Source organism: Bos javanicus, chromosome 24 (genome assembly GCF_032452875.1).
Source record: "Bos javanicus breed banteng chromosome 24, ARS-OSU_banteng_1.0, whole genome shotgun sequence".
In the NCBI taxonomy this organism is placed as follows: domain Eukaryota; kingdom Metazoa; phylum Chordata; class Mammalia; order Artiodactyla; family Bovidae; genus Bos; species Bos javanicus.
The window spans coordinates 61569107-61593905 of NC_083891.1; the positions used below are offsets into that span (position 1 = coordinate 61569107).

The window sequence follows — 24799 nt, forward strand, 5'->3', positions numbered from 1 at the left end:
GTTCAGAGCCTGGGGCTGCCACGCACACACTCCCTCGTGTGAAGCAGACAGCCAGTGGGCACACAGCCCCCCGTATCAGACAGGGGGCTCAGCTCGCTGCTCTGTGGTGGCCTAGCGGGGTGGGATGCGGCGTGGGTAGGAGGGAGGTCCGAGAGTGAAAGGCTGTATGTATGCACATCGCTGATTCATTTCACTGTCCAAGAGGAATGGACAACACCTTGTAAAGCAGTTCTGCCCCAATTTAAAAAAAGATAGCATCACATTTGCTAGACTTTCACTCAATTACCAACAGTTGGTCCAGCTTATCAACACATCATCTGACCAAAATGTCTCCCAAAGCATGCCGCTCCGGGTTGCAGGTTTCAGAGACTATCATCGCGTGCTCTGAGCTTCCCTCAAGGAATTCGTGTAACGTTGGTTTTTCCTTGTCACATAATCCATTGATTCATCCCTTTTTCTTTGGTTACCACTTCTCCTTCTATTTATGATTTGCTTTTACTCAAATCATTGTGTTTGAGGGACACTGTGTTCAACCTAGTACTGAACACATTGGAAGGGACATGGCGTTCAGCCTGGTATTCTGCTTTTCCAGATTGCTGGCGCAGATACTAATCTAGAAAAACCTCTCCTCTCCGTCCACTCTGATTTGTATACGGTAGGATGACACAGCATACTGCTAGTGGGCTTTTGGCAACCACTGGGCTTCCCTGGGGGCTCAGACAGTAAAGAATCTGCCTGCAATGCAGGAGACCTGAGTTTGATCCCTGGGTCTGGAAGATCCCCTGGATAAGAGAATGGCTACCCACTCCAGTACTCTTGCCTGGAACACCCCGTGGACAGAGAAGCCTGGCGGGCTGCAGTCCATGGGGTCACACAGAGTTGGACATGACGGAGCGACCAAGCAGAGCACACAGCACAGCATAGGCCACATATCTGCATTCATGGTCAGTCAGGTGGATCCGTTCATGAGTTTGCCAGGCAAAGTGAAGGTGTTATCCACCCATAAGCCTCTTAGGGATTCTGGTGTAAAGGTTTCAAAGGATAGTCACAGTCTCCTGCTTAGGGATGATCCCTGATTCGGCACCCACACTTGAAGCACTGGTTCCTGGGAACACTGCGTCAGGTGGAAAAATGAGGAAGTTGAGGCACTGTGAAGAAAAAAGAGTAAACCATAGTGGTACCAGCATCTTCTTCCCACGAGAAGAGCCGTGTAATCATGTCACGTTCTCCCGCCCCCTTCGCCTCCAGAACCCCCAGAAGAGGGGAGAAGTGCACTAGCAGCCCCTTTCTTGGTTTTCCTCATGCTGACGTCTGCACACACTCGGGACAGCGTGTGAGCCTGCCCCACTCCCCATCACAGCCGTCCCAATCCCCGTTCCAGCTCTCTGAGACCTTTCCTCTGAGGACGGCATGCCACGTGAGACACCCACCTGATGGGACAGCTCCTTGCCCACTGTTGGACGTCATGGGCTTAGTTTTACTTTTTTGCTGTTATTTTTTCAATGTTTAAAATTTATTTTATTATTTTATTACAAAGTGTGTTTTTCCAATCAAAATCTTAGCAAGACTTTTTTTGTAGCTATAGCCAAGATTATTCTAAAATTTATATGTAAAGGCAAAGGAACTAGAATATCTAAAACATGGGGGGAAAGAGGGAGTAATCAATCAGTCTACGTGATTTCAAGACTTATTACATGGCTACAGCAACAGAGACAGAGCGGTAGCCACAGAGAGAGCAGAATCCAGCGGAACCCAGAACCCACGACACATGCCCCAGGCTTTTGACAAGGCTGCGGAAGCAGTTTGATGGAGGAAAGGTAGCCTTTTCAAGAAACAATGCCAGGAAAATTGGACATCCATCGACAAAAAAAATGAAACTCAACCTCAACTTTACACCTTCTGCAAAAATTGACTCAGATAACATGATGGTTAATTTTATGTGTCAAGTTGACTGGGCCGCTTGGTACCCAGCTCTGTGGTCAAGCCTCACTCCGGGTACTTTTGTGAGCATGTATCTCATGAAGCAGACATTTCAATCAGGAGGCTGAGTAAAGCAGGTTAGCCTTCCCAGTGTGGGTGGGTCTCATCCAATCAGTTGAAAGCCTGGAAAGAACCAAAAGGCTGACCTTCCTCCAAGGAAGAGATCATTATTCCTGTCTGATGAACTTTTAACTGGAACACTGCCCATTTTTCTTGCCTTTGGACTTGAGTTGAAACATCAGCTCTTCTTATGTCTCCAGCTTGCCAACTCACCCTGCAGATCTTGGAATATGCCAGCCTCCATAATCATGGGAGCCAATATCTTATACTTCATACACATGTATATTCATATCTTCTATTAGTTCTGGTTTTCTGGAGAAATCTAATACAGAATGGATCATGGGCTAAAATGTAAAACTATAGGGAAAAGAAACCACATTGGGTTTAAAAGAAGGAAAACTTCGGCCAATCAGGCCAAAAAAAAAAAAAAAAAAAAATCAGGTCACTTGTTTAAAAAAAAAAAAAATCCAGCTAGTTTCAGATTTCTCCACAATGACATTCAGTGGGTGAGAACAATGATATGTCTATAAGATCCTCCAGGAAGGAAATGTTGAGCCAAAGTTTTCTATCCAGCTAATCTGTATTTCACCCTTGAACATGTAATGATCAATACTTTTCCCATGAGTGCCTCTTGAAAAAAGCATTAAGGTTATTATATTAGTCTGTCTGGGCAGCTGTAACAGAAGACCATAGACTGGGTGGCTTATAAACAACAGAAATCCATCTCTCTCCATTGTAGAGCCTGAAAGTCCAGAACCACGGGACTGATAGGCTGGGTGTTGGGTAAGAGTTCACTTCCTGGTCCCTGGAGGCCATGGTTTCACTGTGGCCTCACTTGGAAAGGGCAGGGAGCTCTCTGAGGTCTCTTTAACGAGGCTGCTGATCCCGTTCCTGAGGCCAAAACCACCTCTCTTGACTGCACCTTCCGATACCATCACCTTGGGTGTTAGGGTTTCACATGTGACTTTGGGGCATGCAGACATTCAGTTTCTAGCAGAAACTTCAGCCAGTCACAAGTGAAAGGACTGTCCTTTGAGAATTTGGCAAATGAAATAAGTTTAACTATATAACAAAGATTAAAACAAATGTAGCATCTAGGGTAAAGATGGTATATGAGTGTTATACCTTAACAAGGTAGAAATAATAGAACGTTTTGGGAGAGGAAGAAGGAAAACACTTGGAAGGTAGGATGACTTTATTAACTGCCTCATTTGCACCTGATGCCCAAAGATAATCGTTAAAGTTGACAAATTAAGTCACAGAAGTATAAATATTTACCACCGTAAAGGTAAACATTAAGAAATATATTTTTGGGGCTTCCTTGGTGGCCAGTGGTTAAGCATCTGCCTTGCAATGCAGGGGACACACGTGCGATCTCTGGTTTTGGAACTAAGATCCCACAGACCTCGGGGGAACCAAGCCAGCTCCACAGCCAGAGAGGCTGCAGAGCTCACACACCACAGAGAAGGATCCCACGTTCTGCAACTAAGACCCGACACAGCCAAATAAATAAAAACAGAAATATATTATCGACTCAAAAGAAGTATGCAAATTTTATCATTGTTTATGGTAAAGACTCACAGATCCCATCAAAGGAAGTGGATCCAGGGCTAAATAAGGTGTAATTATACAGGCAAACAACACTACTACAAACTATGCTAATGAGAGGTTATAAAAAGAAGGCAGAGAGGGGCTTCCCTGGTGGCTCAGTGGTAAATAATCCTCCTGCCAACGCAGGGAACACGGGTTCGATCCCTGATCAGGGAAGATTCCACATTCCTTGGAGCAACTAAGCCCTCGCGAGCCCACCCCGGAGCTGCAGCTTCTGAAGCCCATGAGCCTGGAGCCTGTGCCCCACAGCAGGGAAGCACGGCAGAGAGGAGCCCGTGGACTGCAACTGGAGAAGAGCCCAAGCAGCAGGGAAGACCCAGCACAGCCAAAAATAAAGAAATCAGAAGGTGGAGGGAAGGCAGCACTACCGCCCTTCACAGCGTCCCTCTGCGGCTGCCTCTCCCAGCGCGTGCTGCCTCGAGTCCCCAGCGTCCCCCTCATTCTGCAGGACTCACGGGCGACCCCCAGGCACACTGCCCTTTTCACTCTTCAATAGACCAGAGCTTCTCAAATCGCGTTGCATGTCCAGTTTCCTTTTTGATTTCCTTTCTGTGGCCAACCAATTAGAAAAATGAAACCATTATTATTTTCTTTTTTTTTTTTTTATTCCTTTATTTCTCATGTGTTCCCCATCCTGAACCCTCCTCCCTCCTCCCTCCCCATACCATCCCTCTGGGTCGTCCCGGAGGGATTATCTCATTTTCTCAATAATTATCTCATTATCTCATTATGATTATCTCATTTAATAAAAAAATCTTATTTAAAAAAAAAAAAAGAAAAATGAAACCAAACCAAAACAAAGACTCGCAAAATACAACCTTTAATGATTTATTATTAGAGTCCACAGACTTAAAAGTGCATTTTAATAAATGTAATCGGAACAGTCATAAAAAGGAGAAGGACACAATTGTACAGGCTGTTCATGGAAAGTAAGCATAAAAGTGGTGAATACAGAGAATTACTGTTGCAACAAACTATATTTTCCAAGGATGGGGCCACAATCTCTCCAATCCGTAAGTTATTTCAATGTGACCAGCACTGACGGGGGGTCTATGAACGCGGGTGGACCTTTGTGACTGCCTTGACCAAAGGACTGTGGCCAAAGTGACACGGCGGGCCTTGTAGGAACAACCTGGAAAAGGCCCCACAGCTTCTCCCCGGTTTTCTTGGAGCACTCGCCTTTGCAGTGATCCGTTGTCCTTTGAGTGAGCCCAGCCTGTCTATGGAGAGGTCCATTCAAAGAAGAGCTGAAGCCTCCAGCCCGCAGTCCCGCTGGACTCCCAGTCAGTAGCCGACACCAACTTGCCAGCTGTGTGAATAAGCCATTTTCAAAGAGCATCCTCTGCCCACAGTGACAGTGCATGGAGCCCATACATTTGGCAGTTTCGTGAGCAAAATAAATGGTCATCAAATAAATTGTTTCATAAGCAAAATAAATTGTTTCCAGCCATTGAATTTTGGAGTTATTATGAAGCAACAGTTCGTAATAACTGTTGGCCACCTGATGCGGAGAGCCAACTCATTAAAAAAGACCCCGATGTTGGAAAAGATTGAGGAGAGGAGGAGAAGGAGGCGACAGAGGATGAGATGGTTGGATGGCATCACCGACTCGATGGACATGAGTTTGGGTGGACTCCGGGAGTTGGTGACGGACAGTGAGGCCTGGCATGCTGCAGTCCATGGGGTCGCACAGAGCTGGACACGACTGAGCGACTGAACAACAGTAAATGAAACTCGATTACACTGATGGCTTTTTGTTATTTTGCTTTCATAACAAAATTATGAGTGAACTAGCAATGACTCATATTGTTATTCAGTTGCTCAGTCGTTTCCGACTCTTTGCGACTCCATGAACCGCAGCACGCCAGGCCTCCCTGTCCATCACCAACTCCCGGAGTTCACCCAAACTCATGTCCATCAAGTAGGTGATGCTATCCAACCATCTCATCCTCTGTCGTCCCCTTCTCCTCCTGCCTTTAATCTTTCATTCAGTTCAGTTCAGTTCAGTCACTCAGTTGTGTCTGACTCTCTGCGCCCCCATGAATCGCAGCACGCCAGGCCTCCCTATCCATCACCAACTCCTGGAGTTCACTCAGACTCACATCCATCGAGCTGGTGATGCCATCCAGCCATCTCATCCTCTGTCATCCCCTTCTCCTCCTGCCCCCAATCCCTCCCAGCATCAGAGTCTTTTCCAATGAGTCAACTCTTCGCATGAGGTGGCCAAAGTACTGGAGTTTCAGCTTTAGCATCATTCCTTCCAAAGAAATCCCAGGGCTGATCTCCTTCAGAATGGACTGGTTGGATCTCCTTGCAGTCCAAGGGACTCTCAAGAGCCTTCTCCAACACCACAGTTCAAAAGCATCAATTCTTCGGTGCTCAGCTTTCTTCGCAGTCCAATTCTCACATCTATACTTGACCCCTGGAAAAAGCATAGCCTTGACTAGATGGACCTTTGTTGGCAAAGTAATGTCTCTGCTTTTCTTTTCTTTTTTTTTTTTAAACATGGAACGCTTCACGAATTTGCGTGTCATCCTTGCGCAGGGGCCATGCTAATCTTCTCTGTATCGTTCCAATTTTAGTATATGTGCTGCCGAAGCGAGCACATGTCTCTGCTTTTGAATATGCTGTCTAGGTTGGTCATAACTTTCCTTCCAAGGAATAAGCGTCTTTTAATTTCATGGCTGCAGTCACCATCTGCAGTGATTTTGGAGCCCAGAAAAATAAAGTCTGACACTGTGTCCACTGTTTCCCCATCTATTTCCCATGAAGTGGTGGGACCAGATGCCATGATCTTCGTTTTCTCAATGTTGAGTTTTAAGCCAACTTTTTCACTCTCCTCTTTCATCAAGAGGCTTTTTAGTTCCTCTTCACTTTCTGCCATAAGGGTGGTGTCATCTGCATATCTGAGGTTATTGATATTTCTCCCAGCCATCTTGATTCCAGCTTGTGCTTCTTCCAGCCCAGCATTTCTCATGATGTCCTCTGCATAGAAGTTAAATAAGCAGGGTGACAATATACAGCCTTGACGAACTCCTTTTCCTATTTGGAACCAGTCTGTTGTTCCATGTCCAGTTCTAACTGTTGCTTCCTGACCTGCATACGAATTTCTCAAGAGGCAGATCAGGTGGTCTGGTATTCCCATCTCTTTCAGAATTTTCCACAGTTTATTGTGATCCACACAGGCAAAGGCTTTGGCATAGTCAATAAAGCAGAAATAGATGTTTTTCTGGAACTCTCTTGCTTTTTCGATGATCCAGCGGATGTTGGCATTAGGTGCCTAAAATTACACTATGTAGCATTTTTATTGTGAGGCATGAGCTGGATCCTTTCTCCTTAATTTATCTAGTGTAGGTTGAGTTATCAACAATGTAATTCATAAGGGATAATCTTCACTGAAACTATTTGAATGCTTTGTTTTAATACATGCCGCATTGCTAAAGCATACACAAGGGAAGGTGCTGTAGGTTCCATTTATATGAGGAACCCAGAATAAGCACATCCACAGAGAAAGACGGCAGACAGCGGTTCTCGGGCTGGAGGGAAGGGAGAAAGGGGAGGTGGGGCTGAGAGTTTCTATTTGGGTCGAAAGTTCTGGAAATAGTGTTGATGGCTCCACAACACTGTGAATGTACTTCATGCCACTGAACTGTATTACACTCAAAAATATTAAAAATGGTAAATTTTATATTACGCATATTTTACCTCAATAAAAGAATGCTCCCGTCATAAAACTTAGAAAATAAGAGCGTAAAGAAAAAATGTTTAATTAGCAATTCTACAACTCAAAGGGAGCTGTTTTTAGCTCCAGACTTTCCTGGAGACACCTTCCTGGGATGACCTAACCCTGTGTGGCAGGATGATTATTTTTTGTATTTTCTCCTCCCCTGTTGTCTGAAGACGACAGGCTTCCCTCGCATCGAGTCAACAGGCGGAAACGCAGTCTCTTGTGCAATATTCTCCTTCCTTCTGGCTCCCCCACCAGGTCCTAACCTCTCATGTCACTGAGGAGGTTAAGCTAAATACCCTGGAGGGCAGCAGGAGAAAGAGGAGATTTTGCAGGCTCCGGGCAGGCGGGAGAGGGGATTCCTCTGCCCAGGGAGCCGAGGGCTGGCCCACCTGCCGCCCCAGCGCCGACCTCACACCGGGCGGGGCGGGGCTCCCGCCCGAGCAGATTCTCGGCCTCCTGCTGCTGCGGAACCCAGAGCCGAGGGACATCAGCGAACCTGCAGAATGAAAACGGCCGCAGCGGTTCTGGACTCGAGATCTACCTCCTGCTCCAGAGAACTTCAGTGTGATCCTTGGAGGAAGAGGTCTAGTGAAGACCAACAGTGATTTTCCAGACAGCACAGCAGATTCGGGTTTGACTTACTGACAGTGTAGAAATATGATGCTTCTGTCTGGAGTCTGTGAACTGAAATTTAGACTTGCTGTTAGCGAGCTCCCATATTTTCAGCATCCCCTAAAGAAATAGAAAAAATTGTCAAAGGGTTTTCTCTACTCTGTAGTCAAACCTGTAGCAGAAGGAATCTGTGAGAACACAGGTCCTACCTCTTATTGGAAAGGTGTGTGTGTGTGTACTTTTATTAAGATTCTAGACCTGTCGCCTTGGAGACTGACAGGTGCTGAGAGCAGGCGGCTCTTCTGATTGGCCAGCGCTGTGCCCACCGTATCCCTGATGTTAGACACTTTTAACATCATCCTTCCCACTTTCCTGTGAAGTGAAGTGAAGTGAAAGTCATTCATTCGTGTCTGACTCTGGGACCGCACGGTCTATATAGTCCATGGAATTCTCCAGGCCAGAATAGAGCCTTTCCCTTCTCCGGGGGATCTTCCAAACCCAGGGATCAAACCCAGGTCTCGCATTGCAGGCAGATTCTTTACTGTCTGAGCCACCAGGGAAAGCCTCACGTACCTGTGGCTGCCACCAATTCCTTCCATCTTCAAAGTTTTTATTTAATAACCTAGAACTCCTTTGATATTTTACTATTTTTAATATGGAATGTTTAAAGGTTTCTATAAAATTGTCAGTGAATTCTTAAAGGAATTATTTATGGCCTAAGACATCATACCTTGCAATTAAATACAGGAAAGCCTTTTAATGCTGCAACACAGGATGTCTTAGGCCATAAGTCTTTCAAGAAGCCACTGGCAATGTTATAGAAGTCCGGAAAAGTAGGCTGTAAGTCTTAGAGTTTTGACAACATTCTAAGACACAACTGTTCATTCCCGTATCAAGGAATACCTACGCTCGAGTACCTCACCATTTCAACCAGGATTGTGCTCAGCTGTATACAACAAGGACAGTCCCACGACTTTTTTATAGGGAAGTCCTGGGTCTGTGTTAAGTGCTTGGGAAATATGAAGATCACTTGGTGATGATTTTCTAAAAACCACTACATGTTTTTAAAGTTGACTCTTCAATTTCATCTCCTTCAGAAACGATCCTTCACCCTTCAGTCCTGTTTATTTACTCTGTCACATTTGCTGTGTGGGGATGTGAATGTGGGTGGGCACAGCTTTACAGTAGTTGCAGACATCATGGGCTTTCTCCCCCATCTCTGTATGCGCAGAATTCAGGGTGTGTCCTGGAAACAAGGCCCCACAAACACTAACATAATCACAACATCATGATCACATCCAAGACAATAACAATTCCAAAGTATCTGGTATCTGGTTTGTAGTCAGATTTCTGCAATTACCTCCAGTGTCTAATAAAGCTGTTTTCCCCTCAAACCAGGATTCAAATCAATGTTCTTACCATACATTAGGTTCTGGGCTTTCCTCAGTTTCTTTTAACCTGGGGCTTCCCTTGTGGCTCAGCTGGTAAAGAATCTGCCTGCAGTGCAGGAGACCTGCGTTTGATCCCTGGCTTGGGAAGATCCCCTGGAGAAGGGAAAGGCCACCCACTCCAGTATTCTGGCCTAGAGGATCCTTTTAACCTAGGAAATCCTCTCAACCTTCCATTTGGTAGCGGCACTGTTTGGAGGCCAGGCCAGCTGTCTCACAGACGTCCTACAGGCTCTTTGGCCGGACTGGTTCCCCATGACGTGCTTTGTTTTGCTCTCCTGAATTTCCTGTAACCAGCAGTCAGGTCTATGGTTTGGCTGGATTCAGAATATACACTTCCGGTAGGAACAATTCCTGAGTGTGTTTGGTGTTGCGCCCATAGCTTGGAGAGAACCCGAGACTTGGAGAGAGGTGTCCGCTGTCCCAGACATGCTCCCAGCTCCAGCCACTGGCCCCAGCTGGGCAAGAGGCTCCTGGCCAGAGCTGCTCAGCCAAGCTCCCCTGAGCTCTTGACCCACCGAGAGAGAAAGTCGTGTTTCAAGCCATGAGGTTTTGGAATGCCTAATGCAGTAATAGAGAACTGAAGTCATTTTTGGGGTTATCACCGTATCTGCTTATTGTATTATATTCTGATTTGTTGACCTTAGACATCATTTCCTCTTTTGATAGATGCGACCTTAGCTCACTTACATTAACCTTTCTCTTCTCCCTCCCAATTTTCCATAGTAAATATCACCATTTAGAATTCTTGTTGGGTTACATTTGAAACTCTCACCATTGTAAAATCTCTATTTCTCTTTCCATCAATTTTTGAAACCTGGCATTACTACCCATTCTGCAAGATTAAGCTTATATAATACCCGACCCCTTTAAAGATTTTTATTTTTTGAATACTTTATTACTTTGTGGGGGCCGCATCGCGCTGTGGGATCTTGGCTCCCTGACCAAGGACTGAACCTGTGCCCTCAGCAGTGAAAGCACTGATCTTAACCACTGGGCCACCAGGGAACATGTTTGTATTCTTTTTAACACACCTCTTTCAATTCTCAACCATCTCAGATACATCTTAATGATACATTAGGCAAACAGAAGAACATGTAAGTAGGTAGGCCCTGATATTCTATAAAACGCGCTCCTTTTCCGCACTGTCCATCCTGAGGAGTTAAATGGGCCCCCGCTGGATACCACCACACCAGCGTGCTTCCTGCCTGAACGGTGGCATGAATTTGTGGGATTTCTCCTAGGGCTGTAAATACTACTTCACTGTTTTCTCAGGAGGGTGGAGCTTCCGGGGCCCTTCTTTTTCCATTAACCTTCACTCCCTGGACCAGCGAACAGCCAAGATGACCCTGACCACGGCTGACTTGTTCAGAGTTCCCCTGGGCCTGCTATGGTGCAAAGTCCGGTCAAAACTCCACCACACTCATTGCTTGCTCCCCATAAATTCTCTCTTGAACAGTGGACCCCAAGGGCTTCCTGATTCTCCAGTAAAGAGTATTAGCTCAGAGTCACGGTCCAGTAAGCCTGAAGCAGCCCCACACCCTTTGGGGAAGGCTGAAGGCAAAGCTCCCTCTGAACCTGGGGTGTTCTGGCAGAAGCCTTTCTCAACAAGACAGTCTCCACTTCTTTCAAGCCGCACAGATTCCATGACCTGATTCAGGTCTGGAAATCACGACGGCCAGACCCCTGCTCGCCAGGCAGGCGTGTTTTTTGTTTGTACTACTGCTGCAGTGCCTTACTCACGGTCTTAAGGACCCTGCCACCACTGATCATGACCTCTGCAGGAAAGTCCACTCTGATTTATCACTCCAGCCCTGCTGCTTAATGCGGTGACCAAGTCCCCCTGGCTCGTGCTAACTGCTACTGCTTGACTTTTGCAGCCGAGACTGCTCCAGCTCCGATGAAAGTGAAGGCCCTGGAAAACACTCTGGAATGCACTCCTTCACCTGTCAGTGCCCCGCTTAAGGGGCTGGGTTCTGGGTCTCTTCCAGGAACATGTGGTTTTGTGAGTGGTTCTCATGTGATAAAATCTACTCCAGCATTCCTATTTCCTAGATATGGGATTCTTTCTTTTCCACCACTTTTTTTTTTTTAAGTCACTCAGTCGTGTCCGACTCTTTGCGACCCCATGGACTATACAGTCCATGGAATTCTCCAGGCCAGAATACTGGAGTGGGTAGCCTTCCCCTTCTCCAGGGGATCTTCCCAACTCAGGGGTCACTTTAGTGGAGTTTAGAGCAGTTGACAGTCAAGTTCAGATTCTTCAACCAGTCTAGCAAACAACTGAAATCACTCTCTGCTGCTCAAACCAAAATTCTAAATCCTGAATGTTCATTGAACCCATACTGATAAATTCAGTAATTAGCTACAAGCTCCCCAACCAGACTCTTGGCTCATCACCAACATCATCCATTCCCACACAGCCCTCCACATATTGCCTGGTACTCAGGATCTTCCAAATTCTCACAAGTGGAAGTATTTCAGTAGTATGGCTCCTACTCGACCAAAGTTCCTGACCGTCACATAAAGTCGATGAAATTTGTGTATTCCAGCATACAGTCTGGCAACCTGCAGGATCAAATGCCGACTTTTGCTTCTGGTAACTTCAGTGCTGTGGCTGCCGCTGTCTCTTGCAGCAAGTCCTGAGGGTCCAGGTTTCCAGTGAGCGTCCTCCACGTTCTCGTGCCTTCACCTCGTTTAGTACTATCGTTGTTTAGACGCTCTGTCGTGTCCGACTCTTTGCGACCCCATGGACTGTAGCCCCACCGGGGTCCTCTGTCCGTGGGATTCTCCAGGCGAGAGGACTTGAGTGGGGAGCCACTGCCTCCTCCAGAGGGTCTTCTTGATCCAGGGATGGAACCCCAGCTCCTGCTCAACGTCTTCCCCTCACTGGGCACTTCATTCCACGAGGCCACAATTAGCTACCAGAGTCCCATCCACCTACTTAAGATGCTGTTGATGCTGCTGTGACCTTGTTTTTAAAGTCCTGCCATCTTTGCGGTGCTCAAGACTGAAGGACTGCACAGCAGAGCCTGAAAAGCCAAAGCCGGTCAGGGGCCCGGGTGGGGTCCACCACCTGAGGAGGAGAGGAGGGCCTCCCCACTGCGCTCCCTGGATCCGGAGGCGGGGCGTCCCCACAACCGTGTAGGCAATGGGGATGAACATGCCTCCAAAGTACATTTGTTTGGTGAACATCCTTCCTGTCCTTTTTCCTTAAAATCTTTCCTTTTCTATTATTTCATCAGGTTCCAGAGGAGACAAAGTCCTGTCACTAGCTGACAACTTGACTGCAATTCTTTCTTAAAGACTTTTAATTCGGGGAAATTAACATAAAGATAAAAACAAAGAAAAAATTAATAAGTATCCATATTTCTATCACACAGATTTAGCCATTGTTCTTGATGTGGGCTTGCCTGGTGGCTCAGTTGGTAAAGAATCCACCTGCAATACAGGAGACCTGGGTTTGATCCCTGGGTTGGGAAGATCCCCTGGAGAAGGGAATGGCAACCCACTCCAGTATTCCTGCTTGGAGAATCCCATGGACAGAGGAGCCTGGTGGGCTACAGTCCATGAGGTCACAAGAGTTGGACACAACTTAGCAACTAAACCACCAAACTCTTGATGTGTTTTCATTCCTAATCTTCTTCTTTTACAAGTAAAATTTGTAGTGTTGGCAGGGAGAGAAAGAGGGGCAAAAATTATACACATTCTTTGTAAAGTATTCAGACTTAGGAAAAATACAAAGATTCATTCACTCAATAAATATTTATTGACCACCCATCAGGCACTAGTACTGTTCCAGACACTGAAGGGACAGCAGAGGAAAAAGACAAGAAAACCCCAGCTTTCCCGGAACAAACGTGAGGTGAAATCACAAATAAGAAAAGCAGTCAAGTACACAGTATGTTAGATGATGGTAAGAACTACAGAGAAAAATAAAGCAGGGGCGGGGTTGTTTTCATTTCAGTTTCTAACTGTGGCTACAATATAGAAATACAATTTTTACTTACTAACCTGCATCTTCTAATCGTGTTAAGCTCAGACTCTGTTTGTTACTTTGGATTTTCTACATAGAGAGTCATGTCACCTGAGGATGACAATTGAGTTTCTTCCTTTTAAACCCTGAACGTTTACTTTTCCTACAACTGTGTAGAATCTCCTGCACAGAACTGAAAGGCATGGTGGGAGCAGGCACCTTGGTCTTCTTCCCGATGTCTGGGGAGCCAAGTTTTCAATAACTCACAATAAAGTATGGTACTCGTTAGAGTTTTTGTTTCTTTGGTAGATGTTCTTTATTAAAATAAGATGTTCTCTTCAATCCCTAGTTTATAAAGTTAAAAAAAAAATCACAAATGGTGCTGGAATTTTATTAAATGCTTTTTATGACTCTTCAGAGACATAACTTTTCTCCTTTATTTCTGTAAACATAGGAAATACAAATTTTTTGATTTTAAACTACAGTTCTTGCTTTGTCCCGTGCCATGTAAATGGAAACTTACTGGATTCTATGGTGAAGATCACGGCCCCCATGACAGGTTTCAAGCTGCCCAGGCAGTCAGGAATAAGAAAATCTGGATCTTGGGGCCAAGAGGAGCCAGCCAGCTCTGGTACACCTATGATTTCAGCTCCAAGAACCAAGACTGACATTTACCACCACAGCAGGAGACCAGCAGGAACAAAGCAACTTCAAATTATCTCTTTTATGAAAACTCTCAAAGATAATCTAGGAAGTTGATAAATATGGATATAACTCCAATTTTTTCAAGCCTTTATTAAGTAAAGGCTTGAAATAATAAACATAATAAACAGTGTCAAGCACCATGCTACTGCAAAGGAAAGTCAGCTTTACTTGTTGGCTTAGAAGAAGACTAAGAGTCCCTTGGACAGCAAGATCCAACCAGTCCATCCTAAAGGAAATCAACCCTCAATGTTCATTGGAAGGACTGATGCTGAAGCTGAAGCACCAATGCTTGGCCACCTGATGAGAAGAACTGACTCATTGGAAAAAACCCTGATGCTGGGAAAGACTGAGGCGGGAGGTGAAGGGGACGACAGAGGATGAGCTGGTTGGATGGCATCACCGACACGATGGACATGAGTTTGAGCAAACTCTGGAAGATGGTGAAGGAGAAGGAAGCCCGGTGTGCTGCACTCCATGGGCTGCAAAGAGTTGGACAGGACCCAGCAACTCAACAGCACCAAAAATCGTAATGGTCAACATCCAGGCAGAGAGAGCCTGAGCATTCAGCTTCCTCTTGAGTAGTTATCTGCCCATAAAGAGCACATGGAGATGGTCTATGCTCCACCATTCTAGAATAAGTTTAAAATTATTAGTAGACTCTAGAAACAGTTTTAAAAGCAGAAATGTGGAAAATGGCTAAAAGTGACATAGATACGGAGGCATGGTTTTCAGAGCACACAAAAGAATTAAGTGATAAAATATTCACTTGTCATTAATGCTGTACTTACACACTATTTGGTGAACTGAAGTGAAACACTTCCTCAAAACTAATTTTGGATTCACAAAGAATTCTGGATTCAATTATTATATAGTTTATACTAATAGAATTATATTAATTCTCTTAATGACAAGATTTTAATAGCAATACTGTATGATTCTGAGGCAGCTAAAGTAGAATTTCCATGGATACATCTTTAATTAATAATTTTTAATGATCTCTTGTATCTCATCAATTTAGATATATTTTCTCCGATACAGAAGATCCCGAAATAAAGAAGCGTACACAGAATACAGCCAACAGTAGGTTATTCAATTTACTTCACGTAAGAACAGCGTATTTGGGGCCTATGATTTCCATTTAGTATCAACAAAAACAATCTGTACAGAAAACCCCAAGGCAACCATATAGCATAATATGTAAAATGTGCAAATAGAATTTAAAATGCAAGTTATTCTATAGCATTTGCAAGGCAGAACTTCATAGTAAATTAAGGAAATCTACCTCATTCTAGCTGACTTAATAATACTTTGCATGGAGAGGCCAATGCAAATGTACAAGGCACAGCTTAGTGTTGGTGCTGAAGTGTGACACACCCCTCAGATTGGGGTATTAAAATAACATAAAATCATGTCTGCATTTTATTCTTTAAGGAGACTATCAGCTCATTTCTAAAGCGTCATGAACCATTACACTGATAACATATGTGTGGTCAGGACAAACTGTTCCCTGAACTTAAAAGGTCAAAGACAAGACTCTAGCTATCTTATATTTAAAAAATTTATATGTATATATATACACACACCATACCCCGATATCACATACAAGAAACTTTCCATAATCCAAAGGGAGGCAGTGTGTTCCTTTAAGTAAAGGTTCCCATACAGTATTTCATGACAGAATTATTTAAAAAGTACATATTTATTCACCACCTGTTTTGGTCAATCTTACTACAAAAAGACACTGAAAGACACAATTTTCTTCTTCAAAACAAAGACAACGCCTAACTTAGAGAGTCTTTCTCTAAAGATTGCACAGTGAAAGGTATTACTTAGTTAAATATAAAAAAGCTTGCAGCTTTTATAGAAACTATTTAAATCTACATGGAGAAACAAGCCACCCTATCAAAAGTCAGCAAGCCCCTTGGCTACAACACAGTCCAGGGCCTTCTAAACCTGACCACAGTGCTCTCTGCTGTCTTACTGCCCATCCCTGAGAGTAAAGCATTTAAATTGTTTTTAGTAAAGCAAATGAATTTTACTTTGATGAGAATGATGCTTAAGATTTTTTTTTTTCAAAATATGAAATAAACCCCATTTCGTTTTAGTTGGAAAAAAAAAGTATGCTCTTTGCGAAGACCACTATCCCTAACAATTTAAAATATTTGTATGTCAGCCGATTTTAATTTTCTTCTCACCGGGCAACTTCTGTTTCTCTGCTATTTATGTGTCACTCATTTTCTTATGGCCCATTATTTTATAAGTTTTGTTAACGGGAGGATTTAATTGGTAATGGAGCCAAAGTACATATAAAACTTAAAGGAACGCTGAGGTGAGATCTGTTTCCCTACGGTAAGAGTTTTACTGGAAAGAATCTGACTGCCACACAGGAAAAGCAAACTGCCCACGCGAGAGAACACGCACGGTCAGCGTCGTCCTTGCCGTCTTTGGTCTAGCCTTCTTGGCCAAAATCTTCTGTAAACTTCTTTAGTTTTAACAAGTCGTGTTCATTGACCGTGGGCTTTGTGCTAGACAGTGACCGTAACATGTCCGACTGTCAGGAAAAAGAACGGGCGAGGATTAGTCATTGATTTAACTGAATAAAAAACATTTCATCAGCAGCATTATTACTACTAACTTTCGCCTAAGGTTAAATCTGAACATCTGCAGCGTGTCACGGACTACTGATGATAAACTCTCCTGTTTTCTTTCTTTGCAAAGAGCAACTTCAACTATGCTACTCCTTTGCTTGTAAACTTCCAGTTGCTTGCCCCGTCCTGATCATAACCTTCAAAGGCTCCTCAGCACCCAAGAAGTGCAGTCCTCTTCACCTGAGCACCAAGGCCTCCAGAATCAACCTGATCCTTTTTCTGGCTGTATGTTTACTTTTTAAGAAAGCAGCTGTCAAAATGCAACTCAGAAGGGATATATTCATTCACATATGTGGAACAGAATAATAGCATTTAATCAAAACCAATTTATCAAAAAGTTTAACTATCAGCTAAAGTCATAATCAAAATGGAAAGAAAATATATCAATATAAAAAATTTATTAAAAAATTAACTTTTAGACCATGTCTCCTGTAAAATAGAATGGAAAAATGATCAAAAGAATGAAAGCTTTAAAAAATAAAGGATTTCTAAATAATTTCTCAGATAAGCAGTGGTGAATTAACACATAAATATTTCTAGATGTTTACAGATATATTATTATATACATATACGCACAAGCTTATGTACATATGTCTATAAATCTAGATCTACATATCATGTAAAAGTTAGTTAATTTTGACATATAGATCTGAAAAATCTTTAACTAAGAGAAGATTTTAAAACTCAATGTTCATATTGGCTACACCTCAATACGAAACAAAAAGTTTAAAGTCTGGGGGAAAACACTGAACACTCATAATAAATAGGCATCTTTCCTCTCTCTTTCGGCGGCTGCTGGGTGGGGTTTTAGTTTCCTCACAGGGATCACACCTGTGCCCTGCAGTCTCACAGGTTATTCACTCCCTCAATAGAAGCTATGGAAATGCAATGCTTTACGAATATTTTAATTCCTGCAATTTAAACTGCAGAAATGTAACTTCTTACGATAAAAATTTTGTTTTCAGAGCTTTTAAAAAAGTACTGCATTATTTAAACTTTCTATGACGCCTTGAGACGTACAACAGAAAAACACTGCTAGGAATACTGTGATTCACACAATACTGTTTCTGCATGTTTTACTAAATCAGAGGTTCCAGGAAAAATATTCTCACAATATTACTGTAAGAGCTGTATCAGAAACCCGTATGTTTTAAAAAACAGCTTATTCACTTATAATTAAATTTTCCTTGAAGCTCAAAAAAAGTTTAAAGATAATTATTTGATACTTTAGATTCTATTAATCTCTATAACCTTTGAAGTATTACTATTAAACATGGCTGATCATACTAACATTTTTAAACTAAATTTTATAAAACTGAAAATTTTATATGACAAATTATGAAATATAATGCTAAATAATTTTTTTTTAAAGCAAACAAAACGTCAAACCATGCAAACAACTGGCTCCAAAAGTTTATCCCCAGGGACATCCATCCATGTCATCTCAATGGCACCAGGGTCGCCTGGAGAGCAGGGCGTGAGCAGGTCATCTACTATGTTGTTAGGATCAGCCCGTGAAGGTCCGCGAACCTGCAATAAACAGTCATTTGAGATCTTTATTTGAACAAATTGAATAAATATTAAGATTTAAACCATTATCAGGAAATCTGAACATGTACTATTATCATGTTTTATTAAAATGCTTAGTTCTGAAAACAAACAGAATATACAACAAAAAGTGCAATTATCTCCGGGTGATGGTGTAGACTGTGTTTGATTTTAATGTTTTTCTTGATGATTTTCTATATTTGAAATTTCCTACAGTAGATTACTTACATGATCATAGGGAGAAAATAAGTTAAAAAAAAATTCCCTGTGCCTAAAAATACCTTTTTTCTTTTCTAATGGCTATTAAGTGGTAATAATCCTAGACACCAAGAACAGACCTGCATAACACGCTGCTATACTTAAAACAGATAATCAACAAGGACATATCGTATAACACAGGGAACTCTGTTCAGTATTCTGTAATAACCGAAACAGGAAAAGCATTGGAAAAAGAATGGATCTGTGTGTACGTATAACTGAATTACTTTGCTGTACATCTGAAACTAAGACAACATTGTTAAGCAACTATACCCCAATGTATCGATAAAAATTAATAAAAAACAGACCTACTTAAAAATTCCTTTAAGTTACTCTATTTTCCATAGTAAGAAATTTGTGATCTTTGGGAGGTTTATTATTGTGAAATTACTGTCTCTCCAACAAAAACTCCTTCAAATATAAGTACAAAATTAAATGCTGAGTGTAATTTAAGTGCTAGCTGAACTTATAACTCATAACTGATTTAAAGTAAAGAATTTTCATAATATCCAGAAAAAGAACCTCTGTGATAGTGACATACAATTTTCAGCTTGCACCACACTCGTATCAAGTCGGGGGCTGCTTCGTCCTTCGCACTTGTTTTAAATGATCAGTCTCAAATACTGTCTTAGGATCAGGGTAGGGGCAGAGAAATAAACATTTTCACTTTACTTGTTACGTATTTTATTGTTTGTCTTCTCTCACAAAAATTTCAGTGGCAGGGATTTTTGTTTTTCGACCACTGTACTTTCTGACTTACCTCTGGGCCCAGATTAGCGCTGATACATTTAATAAATAAAATCACAGGCAAACTTGTTCTTACTAATCAAAACGCGGAAGAGAAGATGGAGCCATAGAGATCTATTGGACTGGGGATACAGAATGCCTGATGTTGAGAGATCTGGCTGCTCCACCTTTATCCTCCTAACGAGGGCCTGGCTCTGGGTTGTATAAGCTGCCCCCAACAGTAACACAGAAAACTGGCTGGAAAGTTCTTAGCAGGGGAGGACTGGGCTCCTTCTAAACGGCAAAGAGAATGTTAAGGAGAAACCCAACGGCTGTGGCATAAACCTTGGTCCCAAGCTAACTGTGCTTCTCTTGTACTGAAATGACAGAGGAAGAGGCGAGTAACATCTACTGGACTGTTCAGGCACCATGACCGCTGTGTTATCAATCTTCCTCTTTTCATTCTCATAAAAGCATTTCAGAGCAGTGTTACCATCCTTACTTAAGAGATGATAAAAAAAAAAAGAGAGACTTAAAAGGTAACAACACAATTTGGTCAAGTAGATAAAATAAGTAAATTGTGGAGTCAGGCTTCAAATTCAGGTTTTAATTCAAGCTCCTCATTTTTAAAAGAAATTATTTACCATGGTAACACATGGCATACAATAGACACGCATATGCTTATCAGAGCCGTGACACATTAGTTTGTCATATACTGATGGATTAGGTTTGCTGACAGTGTTTTGGGATTTTCACATCTACGTTCATGAACATATTGGCGATTGCTATTCTCAGCAAGAGTGTAGGTCCAAATTACCTAGTCTACAGTTACTTAAATTGTCTCCCAAGACTGCACGGAGAAGGAAATGGCAACCCACTCCAGTACTCTTGCCTAGAGAACCCTGTGGATGGCGGAGCCTTGCGGGCTTCTGTCCATCGGGTTGTAGAGAGTCGGACACGACGGAGCGACTTCACTTTCACTTTTCACTTTCATGCACTGGAGAAGGAAATGGCAACCCACTCCAGTGTTCTTGCCTGGAGAATCCCAGGGACGGGGGAGCCTGGTGGGCTGCCGTCTAAGGGGTCGCACAGAGTCGGACACGACTGAAGCGACGTAGCAGCAGCAGCGGCAAGACTGCACAAAATTCCCTCTCAAACCATATATGCTTACGTCACTCATGAGACCAAGCGGTGCACGGGAGAAGCTCGAGAGGAGGGTGGCTGAGACCCCAGTGCCAAGCACGTGAGTTTATTAAACGACAGTTAGCTATCATTGTTTTTACTTTGATAAGGAAGTATAAATGTATGGGTAACATGCTTCCAAAGCACTCATACAAAGTAGTTTTAAAACACGTTGGGAGAATTTATTTCAGTGGAATGGACACGTCTATTATGTAAATCCACTTATTTATTACACAAAACTGAAATCTTCCTAAAATTCTTCAAAGACAAGTCAACAGTGGTCTCAAAACTTGATTTTAAAAATATATGAAAAGACAGATAAACGTTCCTTACCTTTTTAAAATGGGTAGCTGACTGCACTTTCCTCACTGGCTGCATAAGTGCGTCCCGTACAATGATGCTTATGTCCGCCCCTGAGTAGCCCTCAGTCTTCTTTCCGAGGTCCCGGAAGTCTGCTTCTGTCAGACTGTTCTGAGTGGTGCCCAAGTGCAGTTTAAACATCGCTGCTCGGGCATGCGCCTCAGGCAAAGGAATGTAAATTCGTTTCTCAAACCTTAGAATCAAAGAAAAATTACATCAAGATTATCATATGATAATATTTAATTTCTATTAAAAATTACTTTTCCAAGAACTAAGCAAGATATTTAGATATTCTCTTTTATACAGAGCTAAGCTGAACACATTAAATGGGCCCATATCCACCATAATTAAACATATATATTTAGGGTAATAAAGGAAAAATACCCAGAACACATTAACAACAAATGCCTGCCTCCCCTGGCCAAGTCAGGGGTCAGCAGGGCTTACGTACACTGAAAAACATTCTAGAGTTATCGGAATGGGAACTGACACTCACTTACTACACTGTAATTAGAAATACAGTGTTCCCTGTATTGTCATACCTTCGCCTAATGGCAGAATCCAGAACCCAGGGTATATTTGTAGCTCCCAGAACCAAAATTCCATCATTGTCCACGCCAACCCCTACAGCAAAATAGATATAGTTTCAGGTAATTTGTCATTTCAGTGTTCTTTAAACCTCATCTGTATCTTCTCTTATGAATGTGGTATTTCTTTGTTAAAAATGCTTCCCCTTGAGAGTCTCTCTCTGAAAACACTGTATTTAATCATATTTCATACTACCAGAATATGATATAAACATTCCCAACAGTAGAATCTCCTAAACTGTGGGAAAATACTATTAATATTCTTTTCAAAATATTTCTCAAAAGATTTAAATTTGAAGTCTACTTTTTCCTTCTATTGATATTGTTTCCGGTATAAGTGAACATATAAATCAGTCTCTTTACTACTTATACCAAGATGATTACAACTGGGCAGAAATTAAATCAGTTGAGCACTACCTTGCATCTGAACTAGGAATTCTGTCTTAATTCTTCTTGCAGCTTCACTTTCATTTTCACTTCTTGAACCACACAGAGAATCGATTTCATCAATGAAGATAATCGAAGGTTTATTCTCTCTGGCAAGCTGGAATAAGTTCTTAACTAGCCTAAAAATAAATTAAAAGTTTCAATTTCTAAAAATTAGCCAATAACACATGACAATGAAAACATTAAAATAAAACAATGTATCAATAGGAACTCTAAGAGTGCTCAGCTGTGCCCAACTCTTTGCCACCCCATGGACTGTAGCCCATCAGGCTCCTCTGTCCCTGGGATTTTTCAGGCAAGAGTGCCGGAGGGGCTGTCATCTCCTTCTCCACACGTGTGTCACGTGCTAAACCATACGTGTGCCACGTATGCTCTCTTCTCCCTCTGAAACGAATTTTGAACTAGGGAACAGTTTGACAGAGAAATCAATACCGCCTGTACCACAGCACTTTTTGGAACGCCTATTAATGATGTAAGAAACCTACGACTTTACAGATAGAATGACCACCAAGCAAAGAAAACTTAAAAAAAATCAATTTACTACTTACTTTTCACTTTCACCTAGCCACTTAGAAACAAGGTCAGAGGAAGATATTGAGAAAAATGTTGAGTTATTTGCTTCTGTGGCTACAGCTTTGGCTAAATAGGACTTTCCTGTTCCAGGTGGCCCAAATAACAGGATTCCCCTCCAAGGCGTTCTCTTGCCTAAAATGTGTATTAAAAAACAACATGAGAACTTCAAGACCATTAACTTCGTCATCCACCGTGAAGCATACCATGAAGAGGTTCCACTCTAAAGCTGGCAGGAGGATGAAACACAATTTAAATCAATCAATCTAAGGTGAATATGTCTTAAATGTACTTTATTTCCTTTTTAGAGACCACTTTGTCAAAACCGTGTTTGTACACTATAATCCTCCCAACAGGCTGTCATCCGCATGCCCACCATCAGACCACTATGTACGGAAGCCACAGTGGCAGACAGAGCTACGGCGCAAGGGTCTCTGACCTCCAGGGCCCTCCAGTCTATTAGGCGGAAAAGCACTCAGTTAAAAGGCAGTTGCTGATCATCCACTATGTGCACTGCTCAAATTCAGAATATTGTAGGAGAAACTACACCCACAGGGGAAGGCAGCTGCAAGTGTTTCCTTTAATATTCATGACATTTGCAGGGGTGAGACTAACAGTTTTGATGACTCGTGACGTTACACTCAATTCCTGATTTCACAGGAAGCACATATTATTATTTTAGGTGGCAGATTTCCATTCTGATGATTGGAGAACAATAGGGGGACTCCACCTTAAATTCCAGTTTTGCCAAAATATAGTTAACAAGTGAACAAAATCAGATCTTTGAACCTCAGTTCTACTAATGAGAAATTATAATGCTGCCTTACATAAACCAGGCTGGGTTACACCTGGCAATAAAATATCACACATTTAAAAAAGCCAAACAGCTACTAGGTGTGCACTGCGGGTGACACAGGGGGTCTGTGAAGAGTGACACGCAGACGGCGGACGCGACGCCAAGCGCTGCCCGTTGTGAGGGAAGCCACAGCCTCTACTTGAATCCTCTTTCGGGTTAAATGTCTGCAATCGTCAGTCAGCGTCCCCTTAAGCGTGGTCCACACACCAGTGCTGGCAGAGGAAATGCTTTTAGGTGGTATACAAACACTTTCCATTTGAATAATTTTTACAACGCATTCTATGAAAACACTCCTCACCCATAGAGACACAAAGACGTCTTTTATTACTTAAAAAAAATGTTGTGGCCACATCGCACAGCGTATGGGATCTCAGTTCCCCAAACAGTGACCAAAGCTGCCACCCCTGCACTGGAAGCGTGGAATCTTAACCACTGGACCGCCAGGGAAGACCCCCAAGTAATTATTCTATAGTAGAGTTATTAAGTAAAAACAAAGGAGATGACTTAAAAGTTCAAATGTGGGCAAGACAAGCTGTGATGTTAGAAGTCAAGATAGAGGTCCCTCTCTTGAGGGAAGACACAGGGATGGATTTCTAAGTTCCTCACATCGATTTCTTATCTGGGAGATTATTACCGTCGGTAATAATTTATGAGGCTGAACGCACATGGGTTCCTCCATGTCCCTGTACATTTATACTCCAATTTAGTAAGTTTCTCTAAAAGTGATTTAAAGAAGAAGATTAAAAAAATAATAGTACACGTATATGGCAAAATTCACGAAGATGACATACAGGACTCATGTTTGGGAAACACTGGGATAAGCAACGTAAGTTCAACTGCATTTTTGTGCCTTTATAGGATTCTGATGACAACTTCTACACCGTTAGTTTCGTATTCCTGAAGCGAGGTTCTGAGTCGCAGCTCGAAGCTGGGTGGACAGCGGGCTCTTGCTCGTCATCACTGCTCTACAGGACACTGCTGTTTGGACCTGTTCAGTTTGAACCCAGATTTGCTCTCTGTATAAACCAGCTTGTTTTTAAAAGGAAAAACCTCTGTTTCACTGTTAAGACTGTGAGGATAGCCACATCACGAACACAGGCCATGGGTCACGAAAGGGACAACGTGAAGGATGGCTCAGCATGGACAAACCACCGGCGGCAGAGCTGGAACTCCAACTCGGTCCAGAAGGCAGTTAGCAACCTTCTCCCTGCAGTGATCGTGAGCTACCAGAGGATACACGCTTCATCTGAAACTGTAAATAATTGGATACAGACGGTATAACTTGCTGTTTGAGCTTTACAATACAGGTAGATATTCTTTCACGTCCATTACAATGGTACATACATTCTAGCGAGTGCGCTGTACTCCACCCTCTCTCCCTGACTTACCTTACGTGCTGCTGCCTGACATTTAGGTTGTTCTGAAATATATGTATATATGACAAATACGTATATGCATACGAAGTCAGTATCTGTGTAAGGGTATACCACTGCCT

At 42.6% G+C, this 24799-nt stretch overlaps 1 protein-coding gene and 1 non-coding gene across 3 annotated transcripts in view; both read right to left on the reverse strand.

Moving 5' to 3' along the window:
* Positions 1-6150: 6150 nt before the first annotated feature.
* LOC133237891 (U6 spliceosomal RNA) lies at positions 6151-6257 on the reverse strand. The gene has a single exon (XR_009733400.1). It is a non-coding gene; the product is annotated as a U6 spliceosomal RNA (small nuclear RNA).
* Positions 6258-13191: 6934 nt separating this feature from the next.
* VPS4B (vacuolar protein sorting 4 homolog B) overlaps positions 13192-24799 on the reverse strand; it is a 31060-nt gene continuing 19452 nt past the window's right edge. For both annotated transcript variants that reach the window (XM_061400384.1, XM_061400383.1), the window contains exons 6-11: positions 22427-22583; positions 21849-21997; positions 21387-21468; positions 20818-21037; positions 18160-18300; positions 13192-16673 (exon numbers count right to left, since the gene is read on the reverse strand). In XM_061400384.1, the coding sequence (XP_061256368.1) occupies positions 16572-16673; positions 18160-18300; positions 20818-21037; positions 21387-21468; positions 21849-21997; positions 22427-22583 (851 nt within the window). In that variant the 3' untranslated portion in view covers positions 13192-16571. The remainder of the gene's footprint in view (positions 16674-18159; positions 18301-20817; positions 21038-21386; positions 21469-21848; positions 21998-22426; positions 22584-24799) is intronic.